Genomic DNA, 18,108 nt, shown 5'->3' on the forward strand with positions numbered 1-18,108 from the left:
GGCCATCTTTCCAGGTCTGTTCTGATGGCCAAGATTTAAGAGAAACCTAGTAAATGCTCACTGAACTGAGCTGGATAAATGGATTCTGCTGTGACTCTTTTTATAAAACAATACTATTTATCTCTCTCCTTTCTGTATTTCCATTTTACCTTCTCAGCTCAGACTCCCTTACATCCCAGGAGACAGCAGGTTCTATCACCTCAAGGAGAAATGCAAATAATAAAATTGCTACTCACGGGAGGACATCAGGATGGTTACCAATGAGTTTGCTCATCGACACACAGAGCCGTTCATGCAGATCATGGTTGATTTGGCCTCCAGCTTTAATGGCTTCGGCATTCCTTTCCAGCAAATCCAAAAGGAGAGGGCGAAGCTGGCGACCAACCAGCACAGTACAGTCCTTATCCAAAAGCAACTGTGCTAAGGTACTCAGGACACACTGGCGATCTTGAGGTGTCCACACCTGAGAAAAGCAAAACAAAACATCTTTCACTTTTTTTTTTTTTTTTTTTTGAGACAGAGTCTTGCTCTGTCGCCCAGGTTCAAGTGCAGTGGCGCAATCTCAGCTCACTGCAAGCTCCACCTCCCGGGTTCATGCCATTCTCCTGCCTGAGCCGCCCAAGTAGCTGGGACTACAGGCGCCTGCCACCATACCCGGCTAATTTTTTATATTTTTAGTAGAGACGGGGTTTCACCATGTTAGCCAGGATGGTCTCGATCTCCTGACCTCGTGATCCGCCCACCTCAGCCTCCCAAAGTGCTGAGATTACAGGAGAGCCACCGCGCCCGGCCTTTTCTTTTCTTTCTTTTTTTTTTTTTTTTTTGGAGACAGAGTCCTGCTCCATCTCCCAGGCTGGAGTGCAGTGGCGCGATTTTGGCTCACTGCAACCTCCCAGGTTCAAGCAATTCTCATGCCTCAGCCTCCCATGAGTAGCTGGGATTACAGGCACCCACCACCACACCAGGCTAATTTTTGTTTTGATTTGTTTTGTTTTAGTAGAGACAGGGTTTCACCATGTTGGCCAGGCTGGTCTCGAACTCCTGACCACAGGTGATCCAACAGCCTCAGCCTCACAAAGTGCTGGGATTACAGGAGTGAGCCACCGTGCCTGGCCCAAAATATCTATGTAAATAATATTCATTTGCACTGCTGTAGAAAAGCAGAGACGAGTCCTGGGTTGGAACTAAAATGTCCAATTTCCAGACTTCATAAGTGAGATTCTATTATAAAATATCGTGGAAATTTTTTGCAATGGAGGATCAGAGTTAATTTAATATAAAGGCTGTTACAAATAAGTTTCAGTACACTGGAGTTTGAGGTACAGGGACTAATACCTGGATTCCATTTAAAAGCTACATGACTTATCTGAAAAATAATCTATGTGCTGGGGTTTCAACAATCTCCAGGGAATTCAAAACCCCAAAATTCCCCCAGCTCCTTTAACTCTTGAAGAAAAAAATGAAATCTGCAGTTAGTAGACAAAACTTCCAACTCTTGAGGAAAGGACAGAGGTAAAAAATTAATTCCTGGGAGTGAATGAGGATATCCCTATCAAGCTGATCAAGGCATCAGCCTCTAATAAATAAACAAAAAACAGATCCAAAGTAGACAGCAACACTTTGATACGGAAGATGAAATAAAATACAAAATTCTAGGCCGGGCGCAGTGGCTCACGCCTGTAATCCCAGCACTTCGGGAGGCCGAGGCGGGTGGATCATGAGGTCAGGAGATCGAGACCATCCTGGCTAACACGGTGAAACCCTGTCTCTACTAAAAATACAAAAAAAATTAGCCGGGTGAGGTGGCAGGCGCCTGTAGTCCCGGCTACTCGGGAGGCTGAGGCAGGAGAATGGTGTGAACCCCGAGAGGTGGAGCCTGTAATGAGCCGAGATGGTGCCACTGCACTCCAGCCTGGGCGACAGCGAGACTCCGTCTCAAAAAAAAAAAAAAAAAAAAATTCTAGTGCCCGGGTTCAGAATGTAGGTAAGCATACAAAGGAAAACTGAAAACTGTATAAAAGGCATTATATTGCTAGTGTGTATACAGGTCTGCACAACCCTTTCTGCCCAGCAATGTAACATCAGGTTTAAAATGGGGACATGCCCTTTGACCTTGCAAGTCCCATGCTATCAGTTTATCCTAAGAAGTTTCACCCCAGGCCAGGTGTGGTGGCTCATGCTTGTAATCCCACCACTTTGGAAGGCCGAAGCAGACAGATCCCTTAAGCCGATGAGTTCAAGACCAGCCTGGACAACATGGTGAAACCCCATTGCTACAAAAAATAGAAAAATTAGCCAGGCTTGGTGGCATGCGCTTGTAGTCTCAGCTCCTCAGGTGGCTGAAGTGGGAGGATAGCTTCAGCCTGGGAGGTCGAGGTTGCAGTGAGCTGAGATCATGCCACTGCACTCCAGCTTGGGTGACAAACAGTTAAAGCCCTGTCTCCGCCCCCCAACAAAAAAAGGATGAGGAGGCTCACCCTAGTCACCTATATAAGTGTACCTTGAACACAGCCTAAATGTCATACGCAAAATTTAACGAGTTTTGCCAAAATTATCACCCAGAAAGTCACCTTACACCTGAGCTCTTACAAAGTCTTCCAATTACAGAGCATTCGCTCATGAAAACATTTGATTCTGATCAAAGCACTGATTAGGGAAAAATGTTACCTTGAAACAATTTCTATCAGTCTTAGTTCTGTCCTTTATAGGAGGTTAACTGAAGGATTCCATAAAAATGGAGGCAAAGAAATTTAACAGATTTGGTCATGATACATAGGAGCAAAATCTCACATTTTCAACTGCTGCATGTCCGCATAAACAAGCCCTCTAAAGTTACCTTTTTTTTTTCTTTTGAGACAAGGTCTTGGTCTGTCGCCCAGACTGAAGTACAGTGGTAAAATCACAGCTCACTGCAGGCGCACCCTCCCAAGCTCAAGCAATCCTCCCACTGAGTCCCCTAAGTAGCTGGGATTACAGGTGTGTGCCACCACGCCCAGCTGATTATTTTATTTTTGTAGACATGGGGGTCTCACTATGTTGCCCAGGCTGATCTCAAACTCCTGAGCTCAAGCAATCCTCCTGCCTTGGCCTCTCAAAGTGCTGGGATTACAGGTGTGAGCCACTGTGCCCGGCCCCATTTTTTAAATAATAAAGTAAGTTACATTGCAGAGGAAAGAAACATATCCAAAGAAAACTGGTCAGGCATGGTGGTACTTTGGGAGGCCAAGGTGAGATGATCACTTGAGGCCAGGAGTTCGAGACCAACCTGGGCAATGTGGTAGGATGCCACCTCTTCAAAAAAATAAAAATAAATTAAGGCCGGGCGCGGTGGCTCACGCCTGTAATCCCAGCACTTTGGGAGGCCGAGGCGGGCGGATCACGAGGTCAGGAGATCGAGACCATCCTGGCTAACATGGTGAAACCCCGTCTCTACTAAAAATACAAAAAATTAGCCGGGCGTGGTGGCGGGCGCCTGTAGTCCCAGCTACTCGGGAGGCTGAGGCAGGAGAATGGCGTGAATCCGGGAGGCGGAGCTTGCAGTGAGCTGAGACTGCGCCACTGCACTCCAGCCTGGGCGACAGAGCCAGACTCCGTCTCAAAAAAAAAAAAAAAAAAAAAAATTAAAAATTAGCTGGTGTGGCCACGAGTGGTGGCTCACGCCTATAAACCCAGCACTTTGGGAGGCAGAGGGTGGTGGATCACTTGAGGTCAGGAGTTTGAGACCAGCCTGACCAACATGGTGAAACTTTGTCTCTACTAGAAATACAAAAAATTAGCCGGGTGTGGTGGTGTGTGTCTGTAATCCCAGCTACTTGGGAGGCTGAGGCAGGAAAACGGCTTGAACCCAGGAGGCGGAGGTTGCAGTGAACTGAGAATGCACCACTGCACTCCAGCCCGGGCAACAGATAGAGTGAGACTCCACCTCAATAAAAAAAATTTTTTAAAAAAGCTTAATTAAAAAAAATTTTTTTTTTTAATTAGCTGGTGACGGTGTGCATCTATAGTCCCAGCTACTCTGGAGAGTGAGGAGAGGATCACCCTCACAGCCTAGGAGTTTGAGGCTGCAGTAAGCCATGATCGTGCCCACTGCACTCCAGCCTGGGTAACAGAATGAGACTCTCTTAAAAATAAAATACATAAAATAATAAATTTCATTCCCCAATAATTTTAAATATAAAAATATAACTCATTTTTATATATTGACCTGGTATCCTGTGATCTTATGAAATTCTTTATTTTGAAGATTCCTTAAGACTTTTTACATACAAAATTCTGTCTTAAGTAAACATTGTTTTGTTTTTTATTTTATTTTTTTGGAGACAGGGTTTCCCTCTGTCACCCAGGCTGGAGTTCTTTGATATCAGCTCACTGCAGCCTCGACTTCCCAGACTCAAGGGATCCTCCTGCCTCATTCTGCCAAGTAGCTGGGACTACAGGCACACACTACCATGCCTGGCTAATTTCTGTATTTTTACTACAGTCAGGGTTTCAGCACATTGCCCAGGCTGGTCTCGAACTCCTGGGCTCAAGAGATCCACCTACCTAAGCCCCCAAAGTGCTGGGATTACAGGCATGCGCCACCACGCAAGGGAGTTTATGGTTTTTCTCAGCATTTTGAAAGATATTTCATTGTGTTGTTTCTGTTAAGAAGTCAGCAGTCATTTTCTTTGCTCCTCTACAAGTAAAGTGTCTTTTTTTCTGGCAATTTTTAAGATGTTATTTATTACTTGTTTCTAGCAACTTGATCATGATGTGGCTTGGTGTGGTTTTGCGTTTATCAGATTTAAGATTATGAGTTTTTGGGATCTGTGAATTATTTTTCACCAATTTTAGAAATTTTCAGATTATCTTTTTATATTTCTACTGTTTCTCTTCTCTCCCTCCTCCTGTAACTCCAATTACACATACAGACTAGTTGATAATGCCTCACAGATCACTGAATCATTTTTATTCTGGCTTTTTCCCACCCTGTCTGTTTAAGCCTAGATAATTTATATTGCCGTATCTTGTAATTCAATGTTCTTTTCTTGTGAACTGTCTAATCTTCGATGAGGCCTATCCAGTAAAATATTCATTGCTAAGATTGTATTTTTTGGTTTCACTTGTTTTTTTTCATAGCTTAAATTTCTCTCATTATGTTTATGTTTCTGAAACTTCAAGTCCCTGCACATATAATTACTATTTTTTTATGTTTTTGAGAGTGACAGGGTCTCACTTTGTTGCCCAGGCTCAGACTGATCACAAACTCCTGGCCTCAAGTGGTTCCTCTTGGCCCAGCCTATAATCACTTTTTTCTTTTTTTTTTTTCCCTAAGATTCATATCATTATATAATCACTTTTTAAAGTCCTTGTTTATTAATTTAAATATCTTTATTATTTTGGGGTCTGTTACAGTGACTGACTTTTCTCCTGGCAATGAGCCACCATTTTCCTTTTCCTATATCTAGTACTTTTTTAATCGGATGCTGAATGTTGTAGATGTGTCTAGATTTTGCTCTCTTCCTTTGTTCTAGCAGGCAATTAATCAGCTTGTAGGTCAGCTTGATCCTTTCAAGACTTGTTTTTAAGTTTTGTTAGTATTGGTCTAGAAAGGCCTTTGAGGGCTGATTTAGCCCTAGAGTGTGGCCCTTCTGGGTTCCACACTAATTATGCCAGTATTCAACTTGGTCTTTCCACTCCAACTAGTAGGAGTTGAACATCTCCTACACAGAAAAACTCCAGTAGTTATTCTTTGCATAGCTCACGAAATTTCCCTAAGAAAACACAGCTTTACATTCAGCCAGTACTCACCAGACCCCATATCCCTAGAGCTGTTCCCTCCATTCCAACACCCTTCCCAGCATATTCCAACTACTGCCCCAACTCTGAGCTCTGTCTTCTCAGCTCAGTAGGACCACCACTGCTGAACTTCGTTCTTCCTCTGAGTCAGTCCTATAAGTGATTCCAGGTAGACAGCTGGAATCATTCTAGGGCTCACCTTGTTTCCCATTTTTAGGAATTCCAATCCTATGCTACCTACCTTTCATCCAATGTTTGAACGTTTTTCATATGGATTTTTTCCTCTTTTTCTAGTTGTTTTGGCAACAGAGCTAATCCAGTACCAGTTATTCTATCATGAACAAAAGTATACATATTTGGCTGGGCACGGTGGCTCATGCCTGTAATCCCAGCACTTTGGGAGGCCGAGGTGGGAGGATCACCTAAGCTCAGGAGTTTGAGACCAGCCTGAGAAACATGCTGAAACCCCATCTCTACTAAAAATACAAAAATTAGCCGGACATGGTGGTAGGAGCCTGTAATCCCAGCTACCAGGGAGGCTGAGGCGGCAGAAGCACTTGAGCCCGGAAGGTTGAGGGTGCAGTGAGCTGAGATCGTGCCCCTGCACTCCAGCCTGGGTGACAGGTGAGACACTGTCTCAAAAAAAAAAAAAAAAAAGAAGTATGTATATTTGACTCTTTTACAGCACTGTTTGCACAGCTTCATATATATTTAAAACTTTTTATTTTATCTTCCCAGATTTATAGAGAAAAGACTATATATACAAGACTGAACATAGTGGTTCACACCTGTAATCTCAGCACTTTGGGAGGCCAAGGCAGGCAGATCACTTGAGCCCAGGAGTTTGAGACCAGCCTGGGCAACATGGCAGAACCCCATCTCTACAAATAATACAAAAGTTAGCCAGGCTTGGCTGGGTGCAGTGGCTCACTCTTGTAATCCCAGAACTTTGGGAGGCCAAGGTGGGTGGATTACTTGAGGTCAGGAATTCAAGATCAGCCTGACCAACATAGCGAAACCCCATCTCTACTAAAGGCACAAAAATTAGCCAGGCATTGTGGCATATACCTGTAGTCCCAGCTACTCGGGAGGCTGAGGCAGGAGAATCGCTTGAACCCAGGAAGCAGAGGTTGCAGTAAGCCAAGATTCTGCCACTGCACTCAAGCCTGGGTGCCAGAGCAAGACTCCCTCTCAAAATAAATAAATAAAATAAAATAAAATAAAAAATTAGCCAGGCTTGGTGGTGTATGCCTGTAGTCCCTACTACTCATGAGGCTAGAGTTGGGGGAAATCACCTGAGCCTGGAAGGTAGAGGCTGCAGTGAGCCATGACTGTACCACTATACCCCAGCCTAGGCAACAGAGTGAGACTCCGTTTCACTAAAAAAAAAAAAAAATTTAAGTTTGGAAGATTATATATCAAAATATTAATATGGGCAGTACCTGACTGAATGTTTTTCTTACATGTATTAATTTCCTGGAGCTGTCATAACAAAATACCACAAACTGACTTAAAAAAAAACAAGGCCGGGTATAGTGGCTCACGCCTGTAATCCCAGCACTTTGGGAGGCTGAGGTGGGTGGATCACCTGAGGTCAGGAGTTCAAGACCAGCCTGAGCAATACGGTGAAACCCCGTCTCTACTAAAAATACAAAAATTAGCTGGGTATGGTGGCGGGTGCCTGTAGTCCCAGCTACCAGGAAGGCTGAGGCAGGAGAATCGCTTGAACCCGGGAAGCAGAGGGTACAGTGAACTGAGATCGTGCCACTGTACTCTAGCCTGGGCAACAGAGTGAGACTCTGTCTCAGAAACACAAAACAAAACAAAAAACAAATTAAAAAAAACAGAAATGTATTGTCTCACAATTCTGAAGTCTGGAAGTCCAAGATTAGGGTGTCAGCAAGGCCATATTCCTTTGAAACCTATAGGGGAGAATCCTTCCTTGCCTCTTCCTAGCTTCTGGTTGTCATCATCAATCCCTGCTGTTCCTTGTCTGGCAGATTTATCACTCCAATATGTATTTCTGTCATCACCACATGGCCATCTTCCCTTTATGTCTTTCTCTCCTCATAAGAACAGTCATATTGGGCTGGGTGTGGTGGCTCACGGCTGTAATTCCAGCACTCTCGGAGGCTGAGGTGGACAGATCACTTGAGGTCGGGAGTTAGAGACCAGCCTGGCCAATATAGTGAAACCACATCTCTACTAAAAATACAAAAATTAGCTGGGCATGGTGGCACACACCTGTAATCCCAGCTGCTGAGGCAGGAGAATTGCTTGAACCAAAGAGGCGGAGGTTGCAATGAGCTGAGATTGCACCACTGCACTCAAGTCTGGGCGAAAGAGAAACAGTCATATTGATTAAGGCCCTATCTAATTATCTCATCCTGTCTTTATTACATCTGCAAAGACCTCGTTTCCAAATAGGGTCACATTCAGGTATTACAGACTAGGACTTCTACGTATATTTTTGACAGACACAATTTAACCCACAATATGGGTGGTGCTTTCCTGAATTCTCCTAGTATTCTGCATGAATACTACTAGTTAATGAAGTTTTAAAAAATTATAAATGTTTTACTAAAACCCATGAAAGGGTAAATGCCAGGCCTGCAAGTAAAGGGACCAGCTAGGCTAGGATACCTGTAAGTATCTAGCAGGTGGGTGGGGGTTATAGGAAAACTACATAATCAGTTTTCTCCTTCTGTAAGCCCAGGGGTCTTGCTAATCAAAGCATCTTTGACCATGTCAGCTGGCTTGCTATTGTAGGAAATAAAAACAGGACAATGAATGCTAAAGGATTTACTTCTTTTTATTTTATTTTTTTTAAGATAGGGTCTCACTCTGTCGCCAGGCTGGAGTGCAGCGGTACGATGTCGGCTCACTGTGACCTCCGCCTCCCTCTCGGGTTCAGTTCAACCAATTCTCCTGCCACAGCCTCCCAAGTAGCTGGGACTACAGAAGTGTGCCACCACGCCCAGCTAATTTTTGTATTTTTAGTAGAGATGGGGTTTCACCATATTGGCCAGGATGGTCTCCATATCTTGACCTCGTGATCTGCCCACCTCAGCCTCCCAAAGTGCTGGGATTATAGGTGTGAGCCACCGCAACCAGCCAGGATTTACTTCTTAAACCTGTGATTACTCCCGTAACATTCTTAGGAAATCCTGCCTTTCTCCTTGGGAGACTGGGGCCCACTGGAAAAGGGAAAGGACTGCATTCCTCCTGGCTACACCTTTGTATTTTCTCACTTCTCTTAACATGCTGTGAAGCTTAAATGGGTTCTATTTAGGTGGCTGGGATACAAGCAAGTACGAGGAAAGCTGAAGAATACTGATTACTTAACAAATACAAGAAAAAACTTTTTTTTTTTTTCCTGAGATGGAGTCTCGCTCTGTTGCCCTGGCTGGAGTGCAGTGGCCTGATCTCGGTTCATGCAACTTCCGCCTTCCGGGTTCAAGCAATTCTCCTGCCTCAGCCTCCCGAGTAGCTGAGATTACAGGCATGCGCCACCACGCCCGGCTAATTTTTGTATTTTTAGTAGAGACGGGGTTTCACTATGTTGGCCAGGCTGGTCTCAAACTCCTGACCTCGTGATTCGCCCATCTTGGCCTCCTAAAGTGCTGGGATTACAGGCGTGAGCCACCGCGCCCAGCCAAGAAAAAACATTTTTATTGGCCGGGTGTGGTTACTCACACCTATAATCCCAGCACTTTGGGAGGCCGAGGCAGGTAGATTGTCTGAGCTCAGCCACTGCACCCGGCCAGGAAAAAATATTTTTAAGGTGGCTCAGCTCTTCTCTTCCCACCAAAAATACCAACCAATTCCGTTCCTTTGCTATAACAAAATTCATCAATTTCCCAATAATTAGCCAACAAAAATAGAAAAGGAAAAAAAGTCTTCATATTTGTATGTCTGTATGCTTAACATATTGAGTTTTTACTGTTTTGAGTAATGAAATTACTACACTGTCATATTCAACTGCTAACTGATCAGTTAGCCCTTCTCAAAGCAGAGTTAAGTAAAAGGATAAGGCAACTGCTAACTGATCAGTTAGCCCTTCTCAAAGCAGTTAATTAAAAGGATAACCTCAGTGTTATTATTTATAATTACATGTATCAGCTGAAATGTGTATTTTCAGCTAAAGAGAAACAATTCCTAAACTACTCTATAAAACCTAAGCAATTAGGCTGGGTGCGGTGGCTCATACCTGCAATCCCAACACTTTGGTAGGCCAAGGTGGGAGGATAGCTTGAGCCCAAGAGTTCAAGACCAGCCTGGGCAACATAGTGAGACTCCCCATCTCTACAAAATTTTTTTTTTTTTTTTTTTGAGACGGAGTTTCATTGTTGTTGCCCAGGCTGGAGTGCAATGGCGCGATCTCGGCTCACCACAACCTCTGCCTCCCAGGTTCAAGAGATTCTCCTGCCTCAGCCTCCCCAGTAGCTGGGATTACAGGCATGTGCCACCACGCCCGGCTAATTTCGTATCTTTAGTAGAGAAGGGGTTTCTCCATGTTGGTCAGGCTGGTCTCGAACTCCCAACCACAGGTGATCTGCCCACCTCGGCCTCCCAAAGTGCTGGTACAGGCCTGAGCCATCGTGCCCGGCCACAAAATTTTTTTTAGAAATTAGCCAGGCAAGGCTGGGCGCAGTGGCTCATGCCTGTAATCCCAGCACTTCGGGAGACCGAGGCAGGAGGATCACCTGAGTTCAGGAGTTCAAAAGCAGCCTGGCCAACATGGCAAAACCCCATCTCTACTAAAAATACAAAAAATTAGCTGGGCACGGTGCCAGGTGCCTGTAATCCCAGCTACTTGGGAGGCTGAAACAGGAGAATTGCTTGAACCCAGGAGGCAGAGGTTGAAGTGAGCCAAGATCATGCCATTGCACTCCAGCCTCGGTGACAGAGCAAGACTCTGTCTCAAAAAAAAAAAAAAAAACAAAAAAGAAAGAAATTAGCCAGGCGTGGTATTGTGCACCTGTTGTCCCAGCTACTCAGAAGGATGAGGTGGGAGGACCATTTGAGCCCAGGAGGTCAAGGCTGAAGTGAGCTATGATCACTGTACGCTAGCCCAGGCCATAAAGGGAGACCCTGTTTCCGGCAGGGGAAGCATTAAAGCATCATCACTCTCATCATTTGCTTAAAACACTGAAAGTTAAAGCTATGTTCTGCCAAAAATAAGTAAGTATGCCTGTAATTCCAGCATTTTGGGTGGCCAAGGTGGGAGGACTGCTTGAGCCCAGGAGTTCGAGACCAGCCTAGGCAACACAGCAAGACCTTGTTTCTACCTAAGATTTAAAAAAAAAAAAAAAATTAGCCAGACACAGTGGCACGCCTATAGTTCCAGCTACCAGAGGGGACGGGGAGGGTCCTAAAGTAAGATGATCAGTTGAACCTAGGATGTCAAGGCTACTGCTCTCCAGACCCTGCCTTAAAAAATAAAAAAGAAAGCATAAACCAAAAATAAAATTCTAAGCCCCCCCAACCAACTGAATGAAGGTGAATCCTTCTCCATTCAGTCAAGTGCATTCTAAAGTAAACCTGAAACACTAGTTCAGGCCATGCTGGGAATGGGTGGTCAGACACGCCTCATTATACTCTCTTCCCTTCGGAATTCTGGCACAGCTAACCAGCATTAACATTAAAACAGAGACCTTAGGACTGACAAAACAGACTACTAGTAGCAATAAGATACAAATATGACAGACAGCAAACCCTGAAAGAAGTATTTCAGGTGTTCTTTAATCCCCCTCCTTTTTTTTTTTTTTGGTAGAGACAGTCTCTCTGCTATGTTGCCCAAGCTGGTCTCAAACTCCTGGGTTCAAACAATCCTCCTCCCTCAGCCTCCAACAGTGCTGTGATGACAGGCATGAGCCACCACATCTGGCCCAAAATATATAGCTTTGACAAATTTTGAAATGGCCCTGCAAAGTTGTCTCTTTAAGTCTTATAAGAAACATTTAACATTTACAGTGCTTGGCTTCAGGCACATGTTGGGGGTGTTGAGGTCTAGTGGGCAGAGTAGACTCTTGGCCAGACAGATGGTTTCTCAGTGACAGGATGCGAGGGCCTCCATGCACCGGAGATCTCTCCAGCACCAGGAGCAGCCGCTGGACAGCAAGGAGCGGAAGCCTATGGTTAGCCATCGGGAGATCTCCGCCAGGGCCCCGGGTTCTCTGTGCAGACAGTTCCAAAGGAGGCTGCCCCTAAGAGCCGTCAACCTCAACCTCCGGACAGGTACCTCCTAGAAACCCCTAGAAACCAGGGTCAGGGCAGTAAGAGACTCCAGGCTGCAGCTCGCTCAGCTAAGAGCACCCTGGATGCCATGTCACAGAGAATCCAGGAGTCCTGCCAAAGTAGCACCAAGTGTCTGGTGGAGACCCAGGTGAAGGCCAGGAGGAGGAAGAAAGGGGTACAAAAGGGAGAGCAGTGTCTCCCCAACTCACAGCCTGAGCCAGAAGAGGATTCAGCTGTATGGAGCTGCCCCTGACCACTCAGCCACAGACCCCTGTGCATCACCACCTCTCTACCTGGACAGGCTCACGTGCCCACCCTCTACGGCAGTGGAGGCGGGAGACTGCCTTCCAGAGCCCCTACTCCTTGACAGAGCTCCTCTGCTTTCCCAGCGCATCTGATAGTGACCTAGCGCCTATGGGGAGCAGGAATTCGGCATCTCCAGAAGCTGTCCCAAGAGCTGGATGAAGCCATTATGGCGGAAGAGAGTGGTGAAATGACACTCTCATTCATGATTGAGGAAGTGCCCTGCAGGAAACAAGCCCTGTCTGACCACCAAGGCTTCATACCCCAGAATGTCTGTGCTTCCCCATGAGCTTCCTGGCGGAAGCTCCCAGGAGTCATCAGTACCCCTGGGCCACTGCTAACAAACACCTGACTAGCAAGGAGCCCAGAGCCCCCCTGCTCCAGCCACATCTGGACCCATCAGTGACTGCCTGCCACAGCCTGAGAGTGTCTTGGGGAGATCTTGCAGAGGTGGGGAGAACTGTTCCTTCTACTCCCCAAGGGGACTCTTGGGTTTAGTAATGCATCGTATACTTGACCTTGAGCCTGGTATTTGCTTCATCTACAATGTGAAGAGCTGGCATCAGATGTTTGAGAGCTCTGAACTCAAACCAGGTGCTTGGTTTTTGGGGAGTCATCCACAGAGTCACTCGCCCACTGTGTTTCCAGTGCCAAGGCCCTTGGGGGCACCACTCTCATCCCTGCTTTCCCTACCAGGGACCTGGAGGAAGGCATAGGAGATAGTTCCAGGCTTAAACCCTGGGCTCACAGGTACCTATTTATATGCTCAAGGCAGAGCACTGTGGGTGTGCCAGGAGGGGTAGCCCTGTTCAAGAGCAATTTCTGCCCTCTGTAAATTATTTAAGAAAACTGCTTTGTCATTTTATTAGAAAGAAACCAGATAGCATTGCTTTCTTATAATAAAGACTAGATAACACTGCTTTCTCATAATAAAGACTGTTTTGTGGCTGGGCGCAGCGGCTCACACCTGTAATCCCAGCACTTTGGGAGGCCGACGCGGGTGGATCACCTGAGGTCAGGAGTTCGAGACCAGCCTGGCTAACATGGTGAAACCCCGTCTCTACTAAAAATACAAAAATTAGCCAGGCGCAGTGGCAGGCGCCTGTAATCCCAGCTACTCGAGAGGCTGAGGCAGGAGAACTGCTTGAACCCAGGAGGCAGAGGCTGCAGTGAGTTGAGATCGCGCCGCTGCAGTCCAGCCTGGGTGACAGAGCAAGACTCCATCTCCGTCTAGGGGCGGGGGTGAGGAGACTGCATTTGGGGAAAAAAAAAATCCTTTACAGGCTAGGCTTATAATCCCAGCACTTTGGGAGGCTGAGGTAGGTGGATCACTTGAGCCTAGGAGTTCTAGACCAGCCCGGACAACAAAGCAAGATCCTATCTCTTTAAAAAATAATAAAAATTTTAAAAAAAGAAACATTTGCAATCTGTTCTCTCTGAAACCTGTTACCCGGAGGCTTCATTTGCATAATATGAACCTTGGTCTCCACACCGCTATCTTTTTTTTTTTTGAGACAGAGTCTCGCTCTGTCGCCCACGCTGGAGTGCAGTGGCGCGATCTCAGCTCACTGCAAGTTCCACCTCCCGGGTTCACGCCATTCTCCTGCCTCAGCCTCCTGAGTAGCTGGGACTACAGGTGCCCGCCACCATGCCCAGCTAATTTTTCATATTTTTAGTAAAGACAGGGTTTCACCATGTTAGCCAGAATGATGTCGATCTCCTGAGCTTGTGATCCACCTGCCTCAGCCTCCCAAAGTGCTGGGATTACAGGCGTGTGCCACTGTGCCCAGCCTCCACACCCCTATCTTAACCTAGACACTCCATTCTACTGATTCCGGGGATTTAAATAAACTCTCAGCCAATTGCCAATCAGCAAATCTTTGAATCCACCTGTGACTTGGAAGACCGCCCCCCCTCACCCTTCGAGCTGTCCCAGCTTTCCAGACCAAACCAATGTACATCTTACATGTACTGATTGATGGCTTAGGTCTCCCTAAAATGTATAAAACCAAGCTGTAGCCCGACCACCTTGGGCACATTTTCTCAGGATCTCCTGGGGCTGTGTCATGAGCCATGGTCACTCACATTTAGCTCAGAATAAATCTCTTAAAATATTTTAGAGTTTGACACTTTTCATTGACAAAAGTATCACAATTTGGGAGTACCTTAATCTGTTAATACAGTCAATAAACATTTACTGTCTACTGCATATCAGACACTGTATTGGACACCACAGCTACACAATCCCCTTCTCTGGACATACTCTCAATCAACTACTGAGAATCAGTTAGTTGAAACAAAGGTTAAGAGGAAGAGGAAAGGGTAAAGTCAGAAAAGTCTTCCTGGGGAAGACCATTTCAAAAGCAGTCTTCCAGAACAAACAAGTTAACTGAGCAGGGCATAGAAGAGAGATGTAGCCTTCTAAGGAAAGGAAATGCAAAGTCAATGAGGCAAGTAACAGCAAGGAATGGCCCAGACAATAACAACAGACATTAACAACGGGAGGTGACTCCAGTCAACAATAGTAGAGGGTAACAACCTGTGGTCATTGCAGGCAGTTTAGTGTTGCTGAAATAGCAAGCCCTGAGCAGAAAGTAAACAACCAGTCTGGGGCAGGGTTTCTTTCTTAATTTTGCACCACTGCCATTTACGACGGATAACTCTGTTGTAGGGGGTTGTCCCATACATAACAGAATGCTTAGCAGCGTCCCTGGCCTTGATGCACTAGATGCTAGTAGCACCCCCATAATGAACAGTTGTGATAACCATAAAGGTCTCCAGATTTGTCCCTGGGAGCAAAATTGGCCCCACTCCCCAGAACAATTGGGCTGGAGATACATCAAAAAAAATACTTCAGGGCAGGGCGCTGTGGCTCATGCCTGTAATCCCAGCACTTTAGGAGGCCAAGGCGGGTGGATCACCTGAGGTCAGGGGTTTGAGACCAGCCTGACCCACACAGTGAAACCCCATCTCTACTAAAAATACAAAATATTAGCCAGGCATGGTGGCGCACGCCTGTAATCCCAGTTACTCGGGAGGTTGAGACAGAAGAATCGCTTGAACTCGGGAGGCGGAGGTTGCAGTGAGCTGAGAGGGTGGGCCATTGCACTCCAGTCTGGACGACAAAGCGTGCCTCCGTCTCAAAAAAAAAAAAAAAAAAAAAAAATTTAGGCCGGACACGGTGGCTCACTCCTACAATCCCTGCACTTTGGGAGGTTAAGGAGGGATGATCACATGAGCCCAGGGGTTCCAGACCAGTCGGGGCAACAAAGGTGGACCTTACAACTACAAAAAAAAAAAAAATTTTTTTTAATTAGCCACACCTGGGACCCAAGTACCTGGGACCACACTCACCTGTCCCGTGGCTCACGCCTGTAATCCCAGCACTTTGGGAGGCCGAGGCGGGTGGATCACGAGGTCAAGAGATCGAGACCATCCTGGTCAACATGGTGAAACCCCATCTCTACTAAAAATACAAAAATTAGCTAGGCATGGTGGCGCTCGCCTGTAATCCCAGCTAGTGGGAGGCTGAGGCAGGAGAATCGCCTGAACCCGGGAGGCGGAGGGTGCAGTAAGCCGAGATTGCGCCACTGCACTCCAGCCTGGCGACACAGCGAGACTCCGTCTCAAAAAAAAAAAAAAGGTGTCTTCAACTCAGGTAGAAGGAGTCAATGAGAAGGTTCTTAAAAGCCCGAAGACCTATTTCCCAGAAAACTCTAATAAACCTTATAATTTGTATAGTTAGTTACAGTGAGTATGAGCTGTCTTGCTTTGTACTTCAGCTGTTTTAAGTGTTTACGAACTGTCTCCAAAAATAGATGCAAATTTCCCTCACGGCAGAGATCGTAACGAATTTATCTATCCACTTTCTCACAGCGCCACACCGTTCCTTACGCATAACAGGAATGCAATCAGTATTTGTCGATGGTTCCCCAAACTAACAGGAGTGGCTGCACTACGCACACTTAGGTGATACGTACACTTGTCAAAACGGCAGAAACGCAACCTCAATTTCAGAAAAACAAACCACATTCCTTTCGGAAGGCCACCTCTGCCACAAGCAGCCAAAGCGCTTGCATAGGGGTGAGAGGCGATGGGAAGGGTACTGGAAGGCTCCCCCAGATAAAAACAAAAGACTCCTTCCAATCGCCTCAAACACGCTCGGAAAACTCCACGACCTGCGCCAGCCCAGAGGAGGGGGCCAGCTTGACCTGAGGCTGCACCACTCCCCACTTAAAGCGGCGAGTATCGGCGGGGGAGCGCAGGAAGCTTACTAGTGGGGCGACCCAGTCGGTCCGGCGCTTTCCCTCTCCCTTCACGTCTTACCTGCTTGGCCAAGAACCTGCCCAACTCACTGCGGCTCTTCTCGTTCTTGGCTGCGATTAACCGCAGCGGCGCGGCTGCCACCTCCAGCAAGAAGTGCTCCATGACCCAGGGCCCTCACCCCGAGCGGCCACCTGCGCTCCCTACTTCACGGCCAGCGTCCCCAAGCCGCCGAGGTCCCAGTGCCCGAGCAGCCAGCAACTACGCCCGCAGGAAAGGCGTCCTCAGCTCCAGCGCAGACACCTGGAGAGGGGCACCACACGTGGGTGAGCACACGGCGTTTGACGTCATCAGCTCGGGACGGCTACGCTGCGCCCTCCCGGCCTCAGGCCCTCAGCGGCGGAAACGCCAGTCTTCACTGTCCCGCCTTTTCCGGGAGGGAAATGGAAACAAAAATCTAGTCGGTTTGGATGCATGAGTGATGGGGACTCGCCAACACAGCACGTGGTGGGACAGAGAGAAGAGTGCGTTAGGCCGGGGAGGAAAGAGGGGGCGTGTGAGTCTCAGCCCACCGTGCCTTGCTTCTGCCTTAACACACGGAAAGATCAGATGTGAGACAAAAGCTGATTCTCGGCCGGGCGCGGTGGCGCATGTCTTTATCCCAGCATTTTGGGAGGCCGAGGAGGGCAGATCACTTGAGGTTAGCAGTTCGAGACCAGCCTGGGCAACATGGTGAAACCCCCTTCTCTACTAAAAATACAAAAATTAGCCGGGCTTGGTGGCGCGCGCCTGTAGTCCCAGCTACTCGGGAGGCTGAGGCAGGAGAATCGCTTGAACCCGGGAGACGGAGGTTACAGTAAGCCGAGATCGTGCAGCTGCACTCCAGCCGCGCGACACAGCAGACTTTTACTGTCTCAAAAAAAGAAAGAAAAGCTGATTCTCCGCTTCTTGTTAGCGGTGGCAGTTACCCCGTGTATGGGTAGGGGTCAGCAGTAACCTTAGTTCTTGCCTCCTCAGAAGAAAGAATTCCACGAAGGGCATAAGGCAGGATAGACCTAGACAAGTTTCAGAATAGAAGTAAAAGTTTATCAAAAAGCTTTAGAACGGGACGGAAAGAAAAGGAGGAAAGTACAACTTGGAAGACTGCTAAGCAGGCGACTTGAGAAACCAAGTGCGCAGCTTGACCTGTTGACTTGAAGTTTTATATGTTGGCATACTTTGGGGAACTTGCATTGCTTCTCCCCACTCCTGAGATCTTACTGGGAAGCTACTGATCAGTTTCAGGTGTTTTCTATTAGGAGACTGCCTTTCGCTGGCCCCGGTGAACGTCAGAGAAACAGTTAAGAACCGCCTGACCATCATTTGATTGTCACCCAATAGTCCTGGTGTGTGTGGGGTGGGGCGCGCTCTCCTGTTCTGCTCATACCTAACTAGTTAACATTCTGCCCCAGCAATTCCCCTTGTAGGACTCTAGCCTGCGGAAATCCTCACATAAGTGTGACAAAGACACCCCTTGCAGTTTTC

General features: G+C 46.9%; 1 protein-coding gene and 1 pseudogene across 5 annotated transcripts in view; one reads left to right on the forward strand and one right to left on the reverse strand.

The window, feature by feature from the left end:
• MDN1 (midasin AAA ATPase 1) overlaps positions 1-18,108 on the reverse strand; it is a 189,084-nt gene that overhangs the window by 162,315 nt on the left and 8,661 nt on the right. For 3 of the 5 annotated variants that reach the window (XM_019029484.4, XM_063707771.1, XM_055391825.2), the window contains exons 1-2: positions 16,648-16,989; positions 237-463 (exon numbers count right to left, since the gene is read on the reverse strand). In XM_019029484.4, coding sequence (XP_018885029.3) covers positions 237-463; positions 16,648-16,749 — 329 coding nt within the window. In that variant the 5' untranslated portion in view covers positions 16,750-16,989. Of the gene's footprint in view, positions 1-236; positions 464-16,647; positions 16,990-18,108 lie in introns of those variants that run through there. The other 2 variants (XM_055391822.2, XM_055391823.2) reach the window with 2 other exon arrangements.
• LOC101141031 (protein PIMREG-like) lies at positions 11,823-12,610 on the forward strand (annotated as a pseudogene).

This window comes from Gorilla gorilla, chromosome 5, assembly GCF_029281585.2.
Source record: "Gorilla gorilla gorilla isolate KB3781 chromosome 5, NHGRI_mGorGor1-v2.1_pri, whole genome shotgun sequence".
In the NCBI taxonomy this organism is placed as follows: Eukaryota; Metazoa; Chordata; class Mammalia; order Primates; family Hominidae; genus Gorilla; species Gorilla gorilla.